This window comes from Capricornis sumatraensis, chromosome 1 (assembly GCF_032405125.1).
Source record: "Capricornis sumatraensis isolate serow.1 chromosome 1, serow.2, whole genome shotgun sequence".
Classification (NCBI taxonomy): Eukaryota; Metazoa; Chordata; class Mammalia; order Artiodactyla; family Bovidae; genus Capricornis; species Capricornis sumatraensis.
Window position 1 is genome coordinate 172,949,524 of NC_091069.1, and position 22,588 is coordinate 172,972,111.

At 42.3% G+C, this 22,588-nt stretch overlaps 1 protein-coding gene across 1 annotated transcript in view; it reads left to right on the plus strand.

The window, feature by feature from the left end:
- Positions 1-244: 244 nt before the first annotated feature.
- The window catches only part of CD86 (CD86 molecule), a 39,669-nt gene continuing 17,325 nt past the window's right edge, over positions 245-22,588 (plus strand). Inside the window, exon 1 of the mRNA XM_068968479.1 lies at positions 245-356. Coding sequence (XP_068824580.1) covers positions 245-356 — 112 coding nt within the window. The remainder of the gene's footprint in view (positions 357-22,588) is intronic.

Genomic DNA, 22,588 nt, shown 5'->3' on the forward strand with positions numbered 1-22,588 from the left:
CGTTCTTCTGGGCAAGTGAGGGGAATGAACTCTTAGTTTTAATGCTTTAGTTACGTACAATATTGGGAAATGAAGAAAAGCATCCCCTGCTCCTTATGAACCTACTTAGACCTTTCTTCTTTGTACCTATGCCTCTTTGATGCTACTCCCCTTGTATCTGTATGAAAACACTCTGCTCCCAAATGGGTGAGGAAGATGACAGCTAATGAATGAAAGCAGTGTTAGGTAAGGAAATTCTCCATCAATGAGGACCCAAAGGGATTTGCTCCAAGACGAGACTGGAAACCAAGTCAGACATATGATCCAGCCTCAGCGAGGAGATGTAGCTGGTACGGGGGAGCTCAAGGAAAGCAGAGGTGAGGATGGGTGATGTGTATCAGTACTAGTCACCTCCCGTGTCCACCGGACACCAGGAAATGTTCACATTTTCATCAAGCTATCACTCAGGCCCATCTCTTTCCTGTCATGCCTGCTTCTGCTAAGTTGGTTCAGCATCTTCATCTCAAGTCTATAAGCTTTTTTAAAATTTTTATTTTTACTTTATTTTACTTTACAATTCTGTATTGGTTTTGCCATACATACATTGACATGAATCCATCATGGGTGTACATGCGTTCCCAAACATGAATCGCCGTCCCACCTCCCTCCCTATAACATCTCTCTGGGTCATCCCCATGTACCAGCCCCAAGCATGCTGTATCCTGCATTGGACATAGACTGGCGATTCGATTCTTACATGATATTATACATGTTTCAATGCCATTCTTCCAAATCATCTCACCCTCTCCCTCTCCCTCTGAGTCCAAAAGTCCGCTATACACATCTGTGTCTTTTTTGCTGTATAAGCTGTTAATATTGGCTTTCTTGATCACCCTCATACCAGCCTTCACTGCCTCCTTCAGGCCACTGACAGGCTTATTTTCTTTAAACTTTCATTGTATAACTTTTTTGCTCCCACACTATTAATCTCAAACTCTCAATTTTCTATAAAAGCAAGTATAAATTCCTTATCTGACTTTCTAGGCCATGTTCAGCTATCCTGTTCTTATACATGTATGTGTACCTCAAGAATATGGCTGAAATATGTATCCAGTTACACGCAATCAAACATTTGAAAGTAGTTCACCAGGAGGCAGTAGTTCCCTGAGCCACATTAACTGAATGCCTGGATAGTACTTCTGCAGGAATCTATTTGAAGGGCTGTCCAGGGAAGAATTGTCAGAGGCTTGCAGAGCCTTTCAAGGACAGAGGCAGATGGCCACCACATCAAGTTCTGGACTTTCAATAATTGCTAATATGAAAGGAAGATGGAAATTCTCTGAGAAAGATCCTCTTATGCAATGGCCTAGGCTGACAGCTCTCTGGAGTGGGAGGATCAGACTGAGCAGGCTGGGAGCACAGAGTAGAAGCCTCATCTGCTCTAACTGAACTTGACTTTCTCCAGCAAGCACTAACATTCCTAGCTCACTCTGTTCTTGTCACCAGGGTACAGTTCTGAGACCAAAACTGACCTACTTTTAAGTCCCAGGTTAGATATCACCATCTTTACCCCACCTTCTGGACCATAGGATTACTTGCTGTTCGCTATCTCTTTTGAAACCTTGGACCACTTGTCAACTCAGAAGGTCCTCCACAGACCTGGGATCCTTTAAACGTACCATACTGTGTGTGTGTGTGTGTGTGTGTGTGTGTGTGTGTGTGTGTGTGTGTGTGTGTTTTAAGTTGCTTCAGTCATGTCTGACTCTCTGCAATCCTATGGACTGTAGTCTGCCAGGCTTCTCTGTCCATGAGAGTCTCCAGGCAAGAATACTGGAGTGGGTTGCCATGCCGGGGGGATCTTCCCAGCCCAGGGATCAAACCTGAGTCTCTTATGTCTCCTGTGCTGGCAAGTGGATTCTTTACCACAAGTGCTACCTGGGAAGACCACCATACTATGTGTGCTGTGCTAAATCACTTCAGTTGTGTCTGACTCTTTGCGACTATATACCGTGCTAAAACTTGGAGGAATGAAATTGGGTGGGGTTAGGGAAAAGTGGTGTGTCCAGATTTTCTCCCTGGAAAGATGGGTGTATCCAGGTTTTCTCCCTTATTTTTCCTCCTTTCTGGGAATGTAATGAGCAGCTTCAAGGAAAACTTAAGAAAAGTTATGCAGTTCAACCACCCACTCAATTCAAGAATCTCTTTTAAAATGTCTCCTCTGCATTATTACTCTACTCTTGCCTGAGCAGTTCTGGTGATGAGGAGCTCATTATCTCACAAGAAAATCCAGTCCTTGGTTGTAGCACTCTATTCAACGTTCTTCATCACCTGAAGCTGAGATCCGGCTCCCTGCACCTTGCAGTATTGGAACTACTGTCCCTTTAACAGCAGTGCAAGTGTCTTCCTGTGGGAGGGCCCTTAAACATTTGCAGACAGCTTTGGGCACTTGCAGGTTTCTCTGCTTCAAGTTAGCTACCCCCAGGCCTTTCGATTGTTCCTCATTTGACATACTTTCATTATTCCCTGGTGAATCCCTTGATCAACTCTAATTTGCCATGGTCATTCAAGTATAACCGACCTCACTGAATGTGATACCACAAATGATGTGGTGTGATTAGCACAGAGAACAGTGACCACCTTCTACACTAAGAACGAATTAACTTTTGGTTAGCCTTGCCACGCTAACATTTGTATGACTTGTATATTTACTGCGGATAAGCTCTTCTCTATTATCTACTTATTCTACTTCACTTAAGTGTAGATCTTTCTGTGTACCCTGAGATGTAGCATGCTAGTATCAGACTCTCTTTTCAGCTGACCAACTGACCAATAGCTATCTGGCTTATTCTTGCGCACATTTGTATGTACATCTGCACATTTGAAAGCAGAAGTATGACTTCTGTGCTTTCATTCATAGTTTTACTAAACATGTAAAAATGAGAAAGTAAAAAACAGAGAGCCCCGCAGTACCCACCTAGTATCAGCCTATTAAACAAGAATGATTCGTGATACTCAGTTGTTGAGTGAATGAATCAATCAACACCTTGTTCTCATCCCCCATATTTAATCCATCACCATATCCTGTTGGTTTTAGTCCTAAATTCTGCTTGGATCTATCCATTTCTATCTACTTTTGCCGCCACAACCTACAACAAAAAGCCATCTTCCTTCATTTATATGACTACAATAGCCAACTGATTGGTCTGGGGGCCTCTACCCTGGCTTCTCTACTATCCATCTGCTACACAGTAGCCAGTCATCTTCAAAATGCAACCCTGCTTATGTCACTCCTCTGCTGTTCATGTTGCTCTCAGAATAAAGAACAAAATCTTTAACTGACCCATAAGATAAGCATGGTCTGGCCCTTGCTGGCCTCTTCAGTCTTGTCCTCCACCCCTCTATCCACATCAACCTTCTCTCATGTGCCCTCAGTGCCTTGGCACATGCTGGTCCCATTGCCTAGCGTTTTCCAAGTCACTCCACCAACCTACACTTACTTAGCACCTATTCAATCTGTTCTGCGTACCTGTTGATGCATCAGAAACTGCCCTCAAACTTAGCAGCTTAGAACAATGAATATTTCACTCTTTCTCATAACACATGAGTCAGAAGTTTTGGCAGCCTTCTGAGCGATTTTTCTGGTCCTCATGGCATCAACTTGGTCTCTTAGCTGATGAATGGGCTAGTCTAGATGTATACTATCTAAATCAGTAGCCCCTAGCCACATGTACCTACTGATTACTTGAAATGTAGCTCACCTTAAATGAGATGTGTTGTAAATATAAAATATCCATGTGATTCTGAAGATTTAGTACAGGAAAGATAATGTAAAATAGTCATTAATAATTTTTATATTGATCACATATTGAAATAATATTTTAGATATTAGATTAGATAAAATATCTTATTGAAATTAATTTCACCTATTTCTTTTAAAATGTTTTAATGTGGCTACCAGACATTTTAAAATTACATATTTGGCTTGCATTATATTTCTCCTGGACAGTGCTGATCTAGAGCAAGGGTCAGTATTTTTTTTTTCTATAAAAGGCCAGATAGAAAATATTTTCAGCTTTGCAAGCCATATGATCTCTGTCACAGCTTCTCGACTCTATCACTGCAGTACAAAAAACAGTCAAGGACAATAATTAAAGTAGTGGTTATAGCTGCATTTCAACAAAACTTTATTTGTAAAAACAGGTGGTGGTCTGATTTGGTCTTCAGGCTGCAGTTTGCTGACCTCTGATTTAAAGGATTCCAGATTTTATTCCCATGTTTGGTGGTTTGGCAGAAATGGCTGGAAGGCTGGTTTCAGCTGGGACTGTCGACCCAAACACCTACACATGGCATTTCCATGATGGTGGTCTCAGCAGGGGGACATCTTGCATAGTGGCTCTGAGCCCCACATTCCAAGAAAGACAGACGCTGCAAGGCTTCTTTTGACCTGGCCTCAGAAGTCCTAAACATCCCTTCTAGTGCACTCTGTTGGTCAAACAAATCTCTAAGGCCAGCCCAGACTCAAGGGGAGGAAATTAGAGGTCACAAAGGGGTAGGAGGGAGGAGTAGCAAAGAATATGTGTCCATCTTTAATTTATCACATCATTCTTCAGATCTCAGTTTAGACTAGACCTATTGTGGGCCCTCCGAGCACCATGAAGCTCTCCTCTGTAGCACTTGTCATCATTGTAATTTTACATTTATTTGTATGATCATCATCCTGCTCATCTACTAACCTATAAGCAACTATAGGAAGAGGAGTCCTTTCTGGTTTTGCTCATCATTCTACTCCCAGCACCTTGCACAAGGCCTGGCTCCAAAAATATTTGTTAAATGAATGAACAACCTAGGGGCACAGCCAAGTATCTGTATGAATATGTATCCCCACATTGCTCCACTGCTCTCAAGCATATCACGAGACACCCTGTCAGAAGTTAAAATTCAGATACAATTCCCAGCAACCTTCTTATTTTGTAGTTCAGAAACTTTGTGAAAAAGGAAATAAGCCTACCCTATTCCTCCAAGGACCTCCAAGGTAATCATAGCTGTTCTAAGGGTAGAGCTTCCGGTTCTGGTGCCCTGAGAAGTGACTGACACAGCGTGTCACCCTGAGGCCAGTAAAGGCCCTGGGCAGCTTGTAAATAAATGTAAAATTACAATGATGACAAGTGCTACAGAGGAGAGCTTCATGGTGCTTGGAGGGCTCCTGGCCTTCACTGTCCTCTCACTCAGCTGGCAGTGCCCATCCAGCATGCTTGCTTGGCCAGCCACAGTACAAGCTGGCAGAAAACAAAGGATTTGGGTCTGAACCTGGGCTGAGACAAACCTAGTCCTCCCTCCATCGAGAAAATGGCATCTTTTGCTTTGTTCGGAGAAGGACTCTCATATGTGCTGGGAGGAGATGAATGAGTCCACCTTCCACGCTGGCCTGGAGCTTGAATGATAGCTGTTTGTGGACACTCTGTTTTTCTTTTTAGCTCTGGGTTAGGGATCAAGGCCTGCACATGTTTACAGTCCCTCACAACCTCTAGAACAAGCCTGACATTGAGTAAATTCACTACATGTTTGCATGAGACTCTCTCAATGAATAACCTTCATTAGACACCAGAAAACCTATCAGCATTTTTCCTGGTGCCCTGATCACCACTAATATTCTAGACAAAGTAGTGAAATAGGGAACTTTTTTTGCTGCTCCCCAACTTCTGCCTTGGAATCTTTCTCTCACTTCCCAAGCCATCATATGTATACTCCCCTGTCCCACCCCGTGACCGGCCAACACCACCTCGCCATATCTGCATACTGCCTTTCGCCTGAGCTAGATCCCACATCCTCCTGCAGACTTGAGACATAAAAGAACTCTTCTTAATCCCCTTTGTTCTGTTCCAATGCACGTAGTTCCCAGAACTCTTCTAGGTGAGGCTTAGCTGAAACACAGTAACGTGCGTCTGGAGGTTAGGCCAGGCCAGCAAACTCATTACCTGTCCGGGGCTGGGGTGGAGAGAAGCATTCTCTGCCTGGCACGTAATAGGTACTCAAGTAATATTTGTGGACTGAATGGCAGCTCGGGACAGAAATGTCTCTGATACACAGGGACACTGTGGTCCGTCCTACATCTAGCCTAGCTTGTCCCCCTGAGTGTCACACTCTGATTCTAGGAGCTGCCATCACACCTGGCCCCAGGGATGTGCTCTTCCCTTGTTACCCCGAGAGTGGGTAGAATTGAGATCTTTTTTCCTTGCTCCTAAAGCACACCTGGGGCTCCCCTGGTGGCTCAGTGGTAAAGAATCTGCCTGCCAATACAAGAGATTCAGGTTCAATCCCCAGTTTGGGAAGATGGAGAAGGGAATGACAACCCACTCCAGTATTCTTGCCTGGAGAATCCCATAGATAGAGGAGCCTGGCAGGCTACCGTCCAGGCTTTTGTGTCCAGGGTCACAAAAGAGTTGGACATGACTGAGTGACTAAGCAATAACAACAGCACATCTGAAACCAACTGGACTTTTAAAGGAACTATACAAGAGTTAAAAAGAACACAATGAGTGATGGATGGAAACTAAATTTCTGGTGGTGAGCAAACTGTAGTATATACGGAAATGGAAATATAATGTCGTATGAAGTGGAAATATAATGTTGTAAACATGAAAAAATGTTATAAACCGATGTTATCTCAATAAAATTGAAGAAGAATGCAGGGAAGAAACTCCGTTTCTTTACCTGCAACATGGGGAAAGAAAATCTCACCTTGCTGTGAGGAATAGTATACTTGGTCATTGAGTTGACTCTCACTCACATTCTCTGATGGCCAGGTATGTAAAGTGAGAGAAAGTAGCGTCTGGTGGGTGCTTTTCTTTAGTTTTGAAGGTGAACCTCCAGCTAAATAGAACGCTGAAACTTGTTCTAGGTTTTTGACCAGTTCACCCACCTACAGACTTTATTCTGCTCACAGCCGACAGAAATATCCTCACAGAGAATCTCCCCCGTAAATTCTTAGGTTCTTTCCTCTCCCAATCCCCTTTCTGCTCTCTCCCTCCAAAAGCTAGAGTTTCTACTTCTCAGGCCCTCTGGAGAAAGTCGTGACTCGTAGTTGTGGTTCAGAGTTCATTGCGCGGGGAGCAGTGACATTTCTGCTCTGCCTCATAGCCAATGACATTGAAGAAAACTGGCCCCTCACACACACTCCATGGCTAGAGATGAGAGAAATTTTTCATATGTATGAGTATATTTTTATACATTTATACTGTATAAAAGAGTATCATGACACTCAAGTGTTTTAGCCCTATATTTTAATAGGGCCTCCGGTAAACCAGGTATCTACAGTGTTGGTCAGGATGGTGTGCAGTCTCTAAGTTAATGTTAGGGAAGTTTACTAGGAATATCACTGCTGGGGCAGGATTTCGAGGACAAACATGATCTCTCTCCCCCAAAATCCATAAAAGGCTTTGATAGAAGTATGTTAGGCTTAGGCTTATTCTCTATTCTCTGTTAGGCTTATTCTGCATAGTTTGAGAGAATGATACCAGCATCAATGAGAGGAAGTTAAGGAGAGGCAGCTTTTCACCCAGGAGAAGACAGAGATTCCAAAAAGAGAAGCAAAAAATAATTTTGATGTCCTCCTCAGACCCAGTGCTCCTCCCCACTGAATGAATTACAGGGACCATCTGTCCAGGATTTCCCAGGACAATACAGATTTCATGTGATTATTTGAATTAAAGGTGATTCATTAAATTTATACCAAAGTATAATTTTGATTGTGTGTCCTGTCTGACACATACCCAGGGAAGAAAAAAAAAAACTTTGATTACATTAAGCATAGTGATACTTGGTTTGCAAACAGTGTGAGATTTTTATACTAGGTAGGAGTTCAGACTCACAGGGTTCACAGTCCTCAGAATCTATGATAAATAGGATATTGGTAGTGATTTAGGGTGATGAAGTGCACAAGAATCAAATAGAGAACTCCTTTACCTTATGATCCACCAATCCCACTCCTGGGCATATATCCAAAAAAACTCTAATTCGGAAAGATACATATACCCAGTGTTCATAGCAGCACTACTTACAGTAGCCAAGACACGGAAGCAATGTTCAACAGATGAGTAGATAAAGAACATGTAGTGTATATATATAGTGAAATATTACTCAGCCATAAAAAGAATGAAATCATTCCATTTGTAGCAGCATGGATGGACCTAGAGATTATCATACTAAATGAAGTAACTCAGACATGGAAAAGACAAATATCATATGCTATTACTTACATATGGAATCTTTATGATACAAATGAACTTATTTATAAAATGGAAATAGACAGATATAGAAAACAAATTTATGATTACCAAAGGAAGAAGAGGGGAAGGGATAAATTAGGAGTCTAGGATTAACAGATACAAAACTACTATGTATAAAATCAACAGCAAGGTCCTACTGTAAGTCACAGGGAACTATATTCGGTATCTTGTATTAAACTGTAATGGAAAATAATCTGAAAAAGAATATATTTATAACTAAATCATTTTGATGTATACCAGAAATTAACACAACATTATATATCAACTATACTTCAATTTTTTAAATAAAGAACTCTTTTTCCAGATTCTACCACTGACTGGTGTCAGCTTTGGCCCAACAGATAGTGCCTGTGTTCTGAAACTTATTAAAATCCCTGGAAGGAAGGCAGAACAATTGGGAGACGGCGTGAGGTGCACAGATTGGACACCTACTATGTGTTTTGGCAGCTGAATATATTTGCAACTTACTGTCACAAAACACAAATTTTCTAATTGTTCACTGCTGCTGCTGCTAAGCCACTTCAGTCGTGTCCAACTCTGTGCGACCCCATTGACGGCAGCCTACCAGGCTCCCCTGTCCCTGGGATTCTCCAGGCAAGAACACTGGAGTAGGTTGCCATTTCCTTCTCCAATGCATGAAAGTGAAAAGCAAAAGTGAAGTCGCTCAGTCGTGTCTGACTCTTAGCGACCCCATGGACTGCAGCCCACCAGGCTCCTCCGTCCATGGGATTTTCCAGGCAAGAGTACTGGAGCGGGGTGCCATTGCCTTCTCTGAATTGTTCACTAATTAGCATGAATTTTTTAAATATAAAAGAGCTCCTACAAATCAATAAGAAAAAAGAAAAAAAAGGCCAGTGACCCAAATTAATAATAGGCAAAAGAAATGTACAGATATGGAATAAGAAATATTACCTCTTATACATTTGAAATTATGCTCATACACAAAATAAAAGAAATTCATTTTAAAATCATAGTAAGAAATAGATCACACTCTTTATGATGGGTACTAAAGAAAAGAACTACAGGAAATAACAAGTGTTGGCAAGAATGTGGAGAATTGGAATTCTTGTGCACAGTTAATGAGAATGTAAATGGTATAGCCATGGAGAAACAATATGGCAGTTCCCTCAAAAATTAAAAATAAAATTACCATATGATCCCGTAATTCCACTTTAGAGTATATACCCAAAAGAAATGATAGCAATGTCTTGAAGAGATAGTTGTATACCCATGACCATAGCATAATTCACAGCAGCCAAAAAGAGGAACAACTCAGATGTCCATCAACAATTGAATGGATAAACAAAATGTTGCATTTACATACAATAGAATATTATTCAGCCTTAAAAAGGAAGGAAATTCTGACACCTGCTACAAAATGCTTGAATCTTGAATCTTACATTATGCTAAGTGAAATAAGCCAGACACAAAAAAGACAAACATTATTTGAGTCTACTTATATGAGGTGCCTAAAGTAGCCAAATTCATGGAGATAGAAGGTAGAATGATGCTTCTACAGAGGGACAGAGGGAGTGGAGGAGTGTGTGGAGTTAGTGTTTAATGGGTATAGAATTTCAGTTTTGCAAGAAGAAAGGAGTTCTGGGGATGGGTGGTAATGATGGTTGCACAACAAATGTAAATGTGTTTAACATTACTACACACTTCAGAAATGAGTAAGATGGTAAATTTGAAGTTATATGTATTTCATGACAACAAAAGAGGAATTTTTAAAAAATTACAATGAGATGTCATTTTAACCTTCCCTGTTGGTAAAGATCAATATTAAAAAGCAGAGACATTACTTTGCTGACAAAGGTCCATCTAGTCAAAGCTATGGTTTTTCCAGTAGTCATGTATGGATGTGAGAGTTGGACTATAAAGAAAGCTGAGCACCAAAGAATTGATGCTTTTGAACTGTGGTGTTGGAGAAAACTCTTGAGAGTCCCTTGGACTGCAAGGAGATCCAACCAGTCAATCCTAAAGGAAATCAGTCCTGAATATTCATTGGAAGGACTGATGCTGAAGCTGAAACTCCAATACTTTGGTCACCTGATGCTAAGAACTGACTCATTGGAAAAGACCCTGATGCTGGGAAAGATTGAAGGCAGGAGGAGAAGGGGACTACAGAGAATGAGACTGTTGGATGGCATCACCGACCCAATGGACATGAGTTTGAGCAAGCTCTGGGAGTTGGTGATGGGCAGGAAAACCTGGCGTGCTGCAGTCCATGGGGTCGCAGAGAGTCAGACAGGACTGAGCAACTGAACTGAACTGATTGGTAAAGATTACAAATTAGAAATCTTTGTTGACAAAATCTATATGAAAATAAGGACATTCATGCTGTGATTTTGTTGGTTGGAGCATAAGCATCTAGTTTTAGGGGAGAATAATTTTTCAATATGTGTGAAGATTAAGATTGAATTTGCTTTTTAACTTTTTGGTCAAGCCATTCTGCTCCTAGGAAGATAGCTTACTCTCACATATATGATTTGGCATATGATCAAGGCTGTTCATTGCAGCGGAAGATTGGAAAAACTCAAATGTCTATTGATAGGGGCTGGTAAAGTAAATTATTGCCATCCGATTGAAAACACCAGAATAATATGCAACTGTTAGACTGAGGATACCCAGTATGTGTGGACACAGAAAAACTTCCAAGGGAGTGGTTAGTGTGCAGAACTGCATTATAGTGGGCAAACATTTGTGTTTTATAATAAAATGAAAAAAAAATGGGTCTCAGTTTTCATTTCACTTTGTCTCAAATAACTGCAAGTAGAGGCAAGAGACTGCTAACAGGTAATAGTGGTCACTCCACTTATTGCTATGGGGAGAAATCAAACTGCTAGGGGGCAAGGTTGGCAGGGAGTTGCTTTCCACTGTTTATTGCCCTTATATTTCAAATGTAGTACTATGAGCAGCTATGATCTATTAAAAATTTTTTATTTAAAGAAAAGAAGTTACAGTCCAGAAGGAAAGAAACATAGCAAATACTTTTGGCCTAAAGTCATACATTGGTGCTATGGGAAAGGAAAGGAAAGCAAGGGTGTCTAGCATAACCCACAGGCATCAAGGATGGCTTCTAGACAAATCACCCGCAGGGAAGAAATGTCTGCTATTGGATCAGGAATAGTTGTATACTTTCATCTGAGCATCGGTTTATTTTTATCTCATGGACAGATCTGGAAATTGATTCACCAATTAGATTTTCCTTTTCACTTTATCTGTTAAAAAGTTAACAAGCCAAACTTGTGACCCATACCATACAAAGTGGGCAGATTTCTACAGTAAGCATTTAGCTTTGGCATTGTACCTGACTCCATTTTGTATTCCTGCATTTGGTTTGCTTTTCCCATTTGTAATGTTGGTCATCTTCCCTACTCTATGCTTCCCTGTAAGCCACTCTACAGCCTTTTTGGTTTAAGTTGGGGTCAATGGGTGAATGAAGAAAGATGGAGGGCAGGAAATGAAAAGAGAAAGCATGGAGGTTATAAAGCAATACCTATCGTTTTCCTTGGCTCCATCACATAGATTAAGCAAACACTCTAGTACTGGAAAATCCCGTGGACAGAGGAGCCTGGTAGGCTACAGACCGTGGGGTCGCAAAGAGTGGGACACAACTGAGCGACTTCCCTTTCACTTTCTAGTACAGGGTTATCCAAGTGGGCTCCTTAAGGAGCCCACTGCAACACTATCACCTGTGAGTTTGTGAGTCATGGATTTCACTCAATCTAGTAATCAGAATCTCTGTGGAAAAGGCCCAGGAATCTGCTTTAACATATCCTCCAGATAATTTTTATGCACATTAATGTTTGGAAACCACAGGGAAGCCAAAGAAAAATTGATTTCTAAACATGAAAGTGAAAGTTGCTCAGTCGTATGTGACTCTTTGAGACCCCATGGACTTATACAGTCCATGGAATTCTCCAGGCCAAAATACTACAATGGGTAAACTTTCCCTCTCCAGGGGATCTTCCTAACCCAGGGATCAAACCCAGGTCTCCTGCATTGCAGGCGATTCTTTACCAGCTGAGCCACCAGGGAAGCCTAAGAACACTGGAGTGGGTAGCCTATCCCTTCACCAGAGGATCTTCCCCACCCAGGAATTGAACCAAGGTCTCCTGCAGGCAGGCAGATTCTTTACCAACTGAGCTACCAGGGAAGCCGTATATACGTTCTATTTGTCCTACCATACCCATTTATTGGTCAAGATAATAATGCTGCTGTTGCAGTTTTAGTTGCTCAGTTGTGTCTGACTCTTTGCAACCCCATGGACTGTTGCTCACCAGGCTCCTCTTTCACCATGGGATTTCCCAGGCAAGAATACTGGAATGGGTTGCCATTTCTTTCTCAGCTACTGCAGTAAAAAACTCCCAAAATTTCATTAACTTAACACACAAAAATTTTATTTTTTGCTCGCATCACAGTCTAATATAGATCACTGTGGGGTGTTAAGAGCTGTTTTATTAATTTGTTCAGCCAATCAGCTTCTTTCATAGTGAGGCTTTTACCATCTTCTGGCTGCTTGGACTCCTCATCTGGATCCTCTGCATCAAAGAAGGCAGGGGGTGGAGGCAAGAGAGAGGCTTTAGCACTGTGGTACCTGGAAGTAACGCCCATCTTTTCTGCTCACAATTCCACTGGTCAAAACCCAGTCACATGGCCTACTTGTGTGGGGGTGGGGGCTGGGAAATAGGGTATGTCTGTAGGGTTAGGAGAAAAAGAGAATGGCTCTGATGAACACACTGTATCATCTTTGCCCCACCCATGGGCCGAAGTGAATTTCAAACGCCACTTTGTCACATTTTGGTTTCATTTTCTAATCGAGTTTTATCTTCTCTGTTTTAACTGTAGCACCATGGGACTGCGAAACACTCTCATTGTGATGGCCCTCCTGCTTTCTGGTAAGCACACTTTTGGCTTTATAAAGTCCTAGAATCCTCCTACTGTCTCCCCGTGACTGTCTCCCCGTGAACCTGAAATGCAAGCTGGGGCCTGAGACTTGATGGGTTTTACTCACTTTCTATTCAGCGTACACAAGACCACAAGCCAAAAAGACTTTCATGAAGAAGAAGGAAGCATCACAATTGAGAACAGGTATCAGCTGATGGCGGGTCCAACCTGAGTTGGAGCCCACGCCTTCTGCCATCTTACACCTGTGGTTCTAGATGCACAGAGGAGGGCAGACTGGACTGTCCAGCAGTGCCCAGGGAGCTGGGGGAATGTCCCTATTCTGACATGCCTGAAGCTTAATTCTTTTGCTCCTCTGTTCCCATTGCTGGCATTTTCACACCTTTAGGAAATGACAAACTGGCTTCTAAACGTCTCCAGCTACTAGCCATCATTGGTTTTCTTCTCAACCTTCCCTCTCCCACCACCTCCTTCCCCCTGTTCTTTCCCTCAGCTTGCACCCATAGAACATAGTTGGCACTGATTACTGGGAGGATCAAGGCACCCAGTCCTGCAACCACCTGATTAAATGCCCTCCAGCTAATCATATCAGCTGATTTACCATCAAGCTAAAGGGCTAAGCTTCAGGGCTTCTCACCTGCACAGCTCTCTCCAAGCCACTCCAAGACCTCAGGAGGAGCCTTAACAGTGTGGTCATGGGTCTTAGATCTTGGTCAAGTTTTCATTAGTAAGATATTTTAACCACAATAAGTTAAGACCACTGTCTCTTTCCACTGTGACTTCTTGACTTGTCTCTCTGTCACATTCTCACCCTGTTGAGCAGTGTTGCAGCAGCCATGGGCATTTTGTTTTGTGTTTTGTACTCTTTTTCTTAAAGAGCTCTTCTCTACTCAAAATAAATTTTAGTAGTGTCAGGCCTCAGAAAACTCAGACCCTCCCTGTTTGCTGCTTTCTCTGAGTTTAGTTTCATCAGTAAACTCGGGCTGGTCAAGGTTCTTGCCACCCATCTTGGGACTGGGTGCCCTTCCCCGACCCATCCCCTGACCCATCCCCTTCCTGTTACTTGTCTTCCTGACCCATCCCCTTCCTGCTGCTTGTCTTCCCTACCCTCGGCACTGAGAGGGAAGCCTCCCGGTCCTGGGGTGGGGCAGACAGGGGAGGGGTAGCCCACCTGCTGTTTGGCAGCAGCAGAGCACAGGCTGCCCCTAACTCACTAGACTGGCCAAGAGCTCACCTCCTCCCAGCGGCCACACATAAAGCCCTTGGCCACTGACCTCGTCCCTGCTGTGGTTGACAAAGAGTCTCCCTCAGATCGATGCTGGCTGGGATGGGCTTTTGGGGAAGTGCTTTCTGCTTAGCACCCTGGAGCTTGTTGTGTCTGTGCTATAGACATGTTACCTGATCTACAGATGGGCTAACTGATCACTGACTTAGGTCATAATACTAGCTTTCACCTCCCAGGACCAATATGATTTGCTATTTTAACTCTTGGGAAGGTAGAAGTTATGTGTGAGTAGGGGCAGAGAGAAAGGGGTTGAAGCAAAGCTTTGGAGAACATTATCCAGCAAGAACCTCTTCCCATCCCACTTCTAATTTTTTTATTTGACAAGCACACAGATGTATTGTTTACAAAAACTTTGTGCCAGGTACTGTTCTAGGTATTTTATAGATATTAACTCATTTAAACATCATCATAACTCTGCTTTAGGTCTTGTTATGATTCCCTATTTTATAAATGTACAAACTAAAGCCCAGAGAGGTTAAAAAATTTGCTTAAGACAACATTGCTAATAAGTGGCAGAGCTTGAATTCAGACCCAGCAGTACAGATGCAGCATCTGTTCACTTCACCTTGACATGGTGCTACTTCTCCTAACTCTTGCTAGGGAACTCTCCACAGTAGTAGGATTTGTCCCTTGGGCACCTAAACAGGTTTGATAGATCATGTAGCTTGTGCCTCAGTCAAGTTCACCATTTTCCCATCAAATACATCCTCCAAGTTCCCTGCAGTCAATACCTTAGCTGTCCCTACAGCTTGGGCCCTGGTCTTTCTCATACAGTGACCAGTCCAGGTCTTATGACTTGGGAGAGAAGAAAGAAAAATGGCCTGAAAACAAATTTTCAGAAAAGTCTGAATTGAGATATCATTCACCCCTTCTCCCCCTAAACTTTCTGACTCTGCCCATGGAAAGTGAAAATAAAACTGAAAAACCTTACCAAAAATTGAGTCCAGGTGTCACTTCTGCCCTTGCTTTGTGTTTGAAACTGCTTGGACACTTCCTAGCTTCTGAAAAGAGTTATCAATACTGAAATTAAAAAAATAACTCCCCCAAATGGAAGTTATTTAAGCTTTATGGTGATGAGAGTGGTTATGTTTTTGGCAGTACAAATTTAAAGTGGGACAGAAGACAGTGACACTTGATTAGAAGATAACATTGCCAGTACTTCACACAGGATTAAAAATAGCAACAACAACAAAACAGATTTCATTCTTATGTAAAGAATGAAAAGGAATCCATCTTAATCTCATCTTCCTTCTCAGGGCACATCTCTGCTTGCTGGGTTGGTAAGCAGTGACTGGCTCATAGGCAGGCAGCCAAAGGGAGAAAGGGGATGCAATTGACCCAGCAAAAACACAGGGCTGAATAATTCATTTGACAGCAGATATAAAACAATGCAGTGAAATAATTCTGTTTCTCCTTTTCCCCCTAATATGTTTTGTGTCTTCCCCTAATCATGGAAATCAGACAATGTATTTGCTGACTCTGCCCATGAGGCAAAAATTGAATGAGAGTTTGAAACCTAAAAGGGCAAGAAGGCAGCCTTCTTGCAGAATTAGATTATAATGTGTATTTATTGGATTATAATTTGTGTTTAGATTATAATTTGTGTTTATTAGATTATAATTTAACTTCCCTGGTGGCTCAGACGGTAAAGCTCAAGGTACCTCTAATTGTCCAGCTCTGTTTGCTGCAATCCCAGCACCTCCAGTAATACTTAAATCTGGAGTCAGAGTGGTATTTGGGAAATCAATAGTTCACACATCAGGAGGAAGTTTCTTCTTAGTTTGACTTCTGAAGGATGCTCTCTTATTGTCTGGAGGTTCTCTGGGTCCTGGGGCTTCTCATTTCTCTTGAACAATACTTCTGGTTGAACAATTAATATACCAGGAGTAGTTGGGGGTTCTTCCTTCGCTTTTAAGAGTTACATAAAATTGGCTCAAACCTTTGTTTTGTATCTGGTGTAAAGGTTTATTGTTTCCCCCGGATTTTTCCAGATTCTTATATGGGTGGTTGCATGTTTATATGGTTACTTTGACTCCCACTTCCTGTTGCTGTTGATAGTGGTCACTGTAATCACAGAGGTGGATAGATAGTTCAGACCTAATTCCCATATTCCCAAAGAAGTGTCATGAAGCCTCATGGTTCTCCTTCTGGAGTCACTCCTTTAACATTACGGTACTGTTTCCGGGGTCTTTGAAATACATGTATGCTTCCCAGTAGGGAGTCTCTTACTTCTGAATCAGTGGATCATTTTAATGTTCAGTAGGTTCCAGAGAGAATGGGCTGTCTGACAAAATTTAGTGGAAGATGGTCACTGAATAGGGTAAGTATAGGGTTGATTGGGAGCAGGGGTGGTATTTGTAGGGAACAGAGAGGTTCCAATGGCAAACAAACTACTTTAGGAAGAGGCAAGAGTTTGAGAGACCGTAGCTTGTTTTTCCTTTGGGAGAAATCTTAATACCATCTCCGAAGTATGCAACTCGGGATTTCAGTCCCCTCGGTATGCTGTGATTCACAGAAACAAACACACTTGTAGCCCTTCCTTGATAGCCATTGCCAGCCATAGGGCCAAATTCCAGGACCTCCGAATTACAAAACACTCTTGCAACATCCTCTAACAGTATTTACCCATTCTTGGTTTCATTTTCACTTTCTTTCATTCCTTCTCCCTGTACTATTTAAAAATCACTTCTCTGGTCCTTACAATAATGTAACAGGCAAGAGAGTAAAAATAGTTACCTATAGTTGTAACCACAATATACATGCAAATCCCTGAATATGTTTTATTCAGTATAGTTTCATACACACTTTCTCAAGTTTCTAAGTTCTTTTCACTTTTATAATTTTTGAAACTGTATTAGTCCAGTTAGTCAAAATGCTGTAATTTGCTTTATTTGTGTGTGTGTGTTTTATTCATTCAGAAGTAACTGCCCCCGTTGTCTTATTTGATTTATGGTTGCTGACGAGTTTTCATTCTAATTGTCATTGTTTTATAGGTGTTCTTTCTTCATTTTTTTTTTTTTAAGAATGACTCACTTCTTCTTTGTAAATTTGAAGAAGTATTTGATGCTTTTTGTTTAGCAGCTTCACCACAGTATATCTGGCGCGGATTTATTGTCATTTATCATCATTTATTGTCATGATGCTGAGTATGCCTTTCTGATCTAAGGACTTGTGTCTTTCTCAGTTTTGAATAATCACAATCGTTATCTCTTTAAATATTGTTTCTCTACCATTCCTCCCATTCTCTTCTTTTAGGAACTACTAGTACTTCTCTCGGAGAAGGCGATGGCACCCTACTCCACTACTCTTGCCTGGAAAATCCCACGGACGGAGGAGCCTAATGGGTTGCAGTCCATGGGGTCGCTAAGAGTCGGACACAACTGAGCGACTTCACTTTCACTTTTCACTTTCATGCATTGGAGAAGGAAATGGCAACCCACTCCAGTGTTCTTGCCTGGAGAAAACCAGGGATGGGGGAGCCTGGTGGGCCGCTGTCTGTGGGGTCGCACAGAGTTGGACACGACTGAAGCGACTTAGCAGTAGCAGCAGCAGCAGCAGCAGCAGTACTTCTCAGACTAACTCCTCTGGACTCTTAACCTGTTTTTCCACATTTTCATTTCTTTCTCTCTCTGTGGGAGCAGAGCAGTCAAGGATCAAGTGGATCAGCACAGACATGGGGGTCTTCAGACTGTTGAGGGCACTCTGATCAAAAGGGTCCAGCAGTTTTATGGACCCTGGGGAGAGGCGGAAAGGAAGGATGAGGGGGAAGGGCTCAGAATGGAAATACTGAGTCTGCTGGGGAAAGTAAGCCTGCAAGGCGAAAATGTCTCCAAACATAAGGCAGCCTCAGCAGAGGCATCTTAAGAAGACCTTTGCCCAAGGCCCCAGATAAAGAAATTGCAAAACAAAGGTGCCTGGGCTACAGATACAAATATGTAAAAGAGCGTGACTGGCTGGTGAAGGGAGCAAATCCTTGACTGCAGCTCCATTCCAAGACTGCAATGTCTTCTTGGCTGTGCAAAAAGACTGAAGTGGTGAGGCCTTGAGATAGAGTGTGCCTGGCCTTTAGGAGGAATGACAAGGAAGCCAGTATGGCTGGGGCAGAGTAAGTGAAGGGAGGACGTCTGAAAGGTACCAGGGATCTGCTTACATAAGACTTCACGGGTCACGGGAAGGATTGGGGTATAGTTCTCAGTGTGATGAGAAAGGATTTGGATATAATTTTCAGAATGATGAGAAGTCATCAGAGACTTTTGAACAGGAGTGTTATACTATCTGAGATGTATTTTTAAGGATCAATTGGGCTTAAGGATATTAGATTTGGGAACAAGGGTAGAAGTAGGGAGATAAGTTAGGAGGCAATTGCAATTATCCAATCAAAAAGTAGTGGAGGTTTGACCTAGGTACTATCTGCAGATACAGTGAGAAATATTCTAATTCATAAATATCCCAGTGAGGTGGGAGAATTTATGGAGTGGTGGTAGGAGAAAGAATAAAATGAAAAGGTAAGAGGTGGTGGCCACAAGGTGAGATGCTTGCTATTGAGAGTTTTTAGGAGGTGAGGTGATAACAATAAGATCTGAATTCTGGTCCAGGGAGGAGATGGCTGCGGTAGAGAAGACAAGATACTGGAGGAAAAGAGGACAAGAAAGAGAGAGGTTGGGCATTGTGTGCAAGGGGCTGAAATTACCTAGACAAAGGCAATGATGGGGAAGCTAGGTGCTCAGATCTTCAGTGAATAAGGGGGTGCCTAAGACAAGATGGATAACAACAGCTATGAGGGGCAGTGGGTGGTATAATCTGAGGGCTTGGACTTGTCAGGAGCTGAGTTTTTTGACATGTAATGATATGTTTTACATTTTATCTTATATGATATTTCATATATTTTAATAGATCATATTTCATATAATATATAGTATAGTTATATATTTTATAAAATATACAGATATTATATACCTATAATATATATATATAACTGTGTATGTATTTATATCTGTAATGAGATCCACAGTGGGCATGAGATCAAAGCAACGCTAGTCTTAACAGAAATATCATCTCAGTCATGAAAACTCCTGGAGAACCATCCCTGCCCTAGTCACTACTTAAGGGGTGATGAGAGGAAACTGACCAGGATGTCAGAGTTTGCGAAAGAATGGAGTTTCAAGAAGGAGAGGTAGCCAACAGTGCGGTGTTCAACAGTGTGGTCAGATAAGATAAGTTCTAAAAAGTGTTCTGCATTTAACAATGGGGGGAAGCCGATGACAACACGTGCCAGGGAAGTTTCATCAGTGAGGTGGAGACAGAGGCAGGGGTGGAGACAGCAATCACTGCTTAGTCTTTCAGAATGTTAACTCTAAGAGAAAGAGGAACTACAAGCAGTAGCAGAGGGTACTGCTGAAGAAACTGCTGGGAGGAAGGGAGAGGGTTTACCAAGTAGAGTGAGCAGCCCAGAGGCCAAGTTACGTGAACTAGAGACACGTGATTTGTAATGTCACCAGTCTATTCAATTGAATAATTTTCTCCAGGAGTGTTCAAACATTCAGTCGTGAGAACAGATATGTAGATCAAAAGTAGATTGTTCTCGGAATGAAATCTGCACAAAAGGGCAAGCTTATGGAAGTTGCCTGCAAAGGAATGATTGAAAAAATATACTATAGCTGCACTATCCAATATGATAGCCACTTAGCTACATGTGGCTATTTAAATTTAAATTAGCTAAAATTAAGTAAGATGAAAATTAAGTATCTTAGTCATACTAGCTACCTATCAAGAGACTGCTTTTGGAGAGCACTGCATTATAGGGTATAGACTGGATAGAGTTGAAGTCATGAGGAAGTTGAGGAACAGATGAAGGTAATCAAGAGCAAATCTTGGAAGGTGATATCTTGCAGACAGAGATTGGCACATTGAGGTTTAAGATTATAGGGACAGAGCTGTTCTTAGCAATAAGATTTAGGATTATGTCACGGGAAAGGAGTTGCTAAAATACCCTGTGGATGAAGATCTTTCAAGTGGCAAAGATCAAAGAACATTGAGGCATGGTTGCTGGTAAACTTATCCATGCCAAAGCCACCTCTGATATTTGATAGGAACAATTGATTAGAAAGAAAGACCTTGCATCTAATGCCAAAAATCTTCAGTGAGTAAGGAAGTAGTGACAAATGATTAGTAGCTAACAGCAGTGAAAGAAGAGAACACCTCAAAGGGGGAAGAGTGTTACTAAAGGTCCCTGTCAAGTGTCATAAAACAAGCAGTGGCTGGGGGCAAAAGCACAACCTTATGGGAAACATTTGATGAAGAGGTTGAAGACATAAAAGAGTTTATGACAATGGAATGACACTGGTAGAGCTTTGAAGGAAGTTTAGTAAAAGAAGGGAAATTCATGAGTACAGACAAGCATAGTAATATGAGGAAGAGATGACCTAGAACACATGAGATATGCATTTGGGTAGTAGCTGGGGAAAACTGAAGTCCTGGGTGGGGTCAGAGACCTCACAGGTTTAGAAGACTATAGTTTCTGTGTGCCAGCCAAACACTATCTTGGTGATAATCCTCAGCTGATAAATCCTCAGACTTTATCAGCAATGTCTTCCTGATAGAGGCATTTTTGAAATGTCTCCAGCTGATTTGGGAGGTGTCTAGAAGGATTCTTGAGTGACTATCTCCTAACATGTGCTAAGTGCTAAGTCACTTGAATCGTTTCTGACTCTTTGCAACTCTGTGGACTGTATCCTGCCAGGCTCCTCTGTCTAGGGGATTTTTCAGGCAAGAAAACTGGAGCGGATTGCCATTTCCTCCTCCAGGGGATCTTCCTGATCCAGGGATCCCTTATGTCTCCAGCACTGGCAGATTGGTTCTTTACCACTAGCATCACCTGGGAAGCCTGTTATAACTAGACCCAGACCATTTCTATGACTCAAGTGCCAGGGAAGAGAGAGAATCTCAATGTTTAACCTTCAGGGGAGCCCAGTGAGTACAGTATCTGGGTGACTTTAAGTTTAGGGTCATAACAGGGGAAGCCTGAAGCCACTTAGAGAGAGCAGACTTTGAGCTAAATCTTCCCTGTATCATCAGAGAAGTGATTCACGTGCATGTCTCTGAGTTAAGTCATGGAAGCCAGTGGTTGGTGGGGAACTATGGAGTCTAAGTTGTGAAATACTTTCAGTTCCACTCAAAAGGGACTTCAGAGTGATTTCCACTCCAGGGTAAAGAGAGAAGGTTTGGGGAGGGATGGGTGGAAACAGGTTTTTCCTATTGCATCATCACTCTTTTCCACTGGAGACAGAGAGAGAAATACTCTACTGTGGCTTTTCAAACTGGAGGTCTATCACAAATGCAGACTGACTCAGAAGGTCTGGGGTAGGGCTAGAGATACTGCATTTCTGACAGCCCCTGAGTGACGCTGGTGCCTTTAGAACACAGACCACCCTTTCGGTTGTTAGATGAGAGGGGAGCGGTTGGATGGGTGGAAGAAAAATTCCTTCTTATCTTTGAGAGAGGGAGCCTGGGTCACAGATGCGTCTGTCAGTGGAGAGAGCAGGCAGGCAGGAGGCGTTACTGTGAGGCTGTGTGGAGACGCAACCCTAAATCAGGAAGACAGAAGAAGCCAAAGGCAAAGTAATTTCCCTGCTAGAGACACAACTGACTGCTGAGTAATAATATACCGTGTCAGTTAACTGACAGAATTTTCAACCATGTATTTGGTTTCTCTACTAGGTCATCTGCTCTATATCGTATGGCAAATCTGTGGTAAAACCAGCATGAGTTTTCCCAGAGATAGTTGCTAGAAGCTTTTACAGCAGGTGGCACCCTTAGATCATCATTCAGTTCAGTTCAGTTCAGTCGCTCAGTCGTGTCCGACTCTTTGTGACCCCATGAACCGCACCACGCCAGGCCTCCCTGTCCATCACCAACTCCTGGAGTCCACCCAAACCCATGTTCATTGAGTCGATGATGCCATCCAACCATCTCATCCTTTGTCATCCCCTTCTCCTCCTCCCCTCGATCTTTCCCAGCATCAGGATCTCTTCCAATGAGTCAGCTCTTCGCATCAGGTGGCCAAAGTATTGGAGTTTCAGCCTCAACATCAGTCCTTGCAATTATCATTCAGAGTTTAGCAAAGGAATAGCAT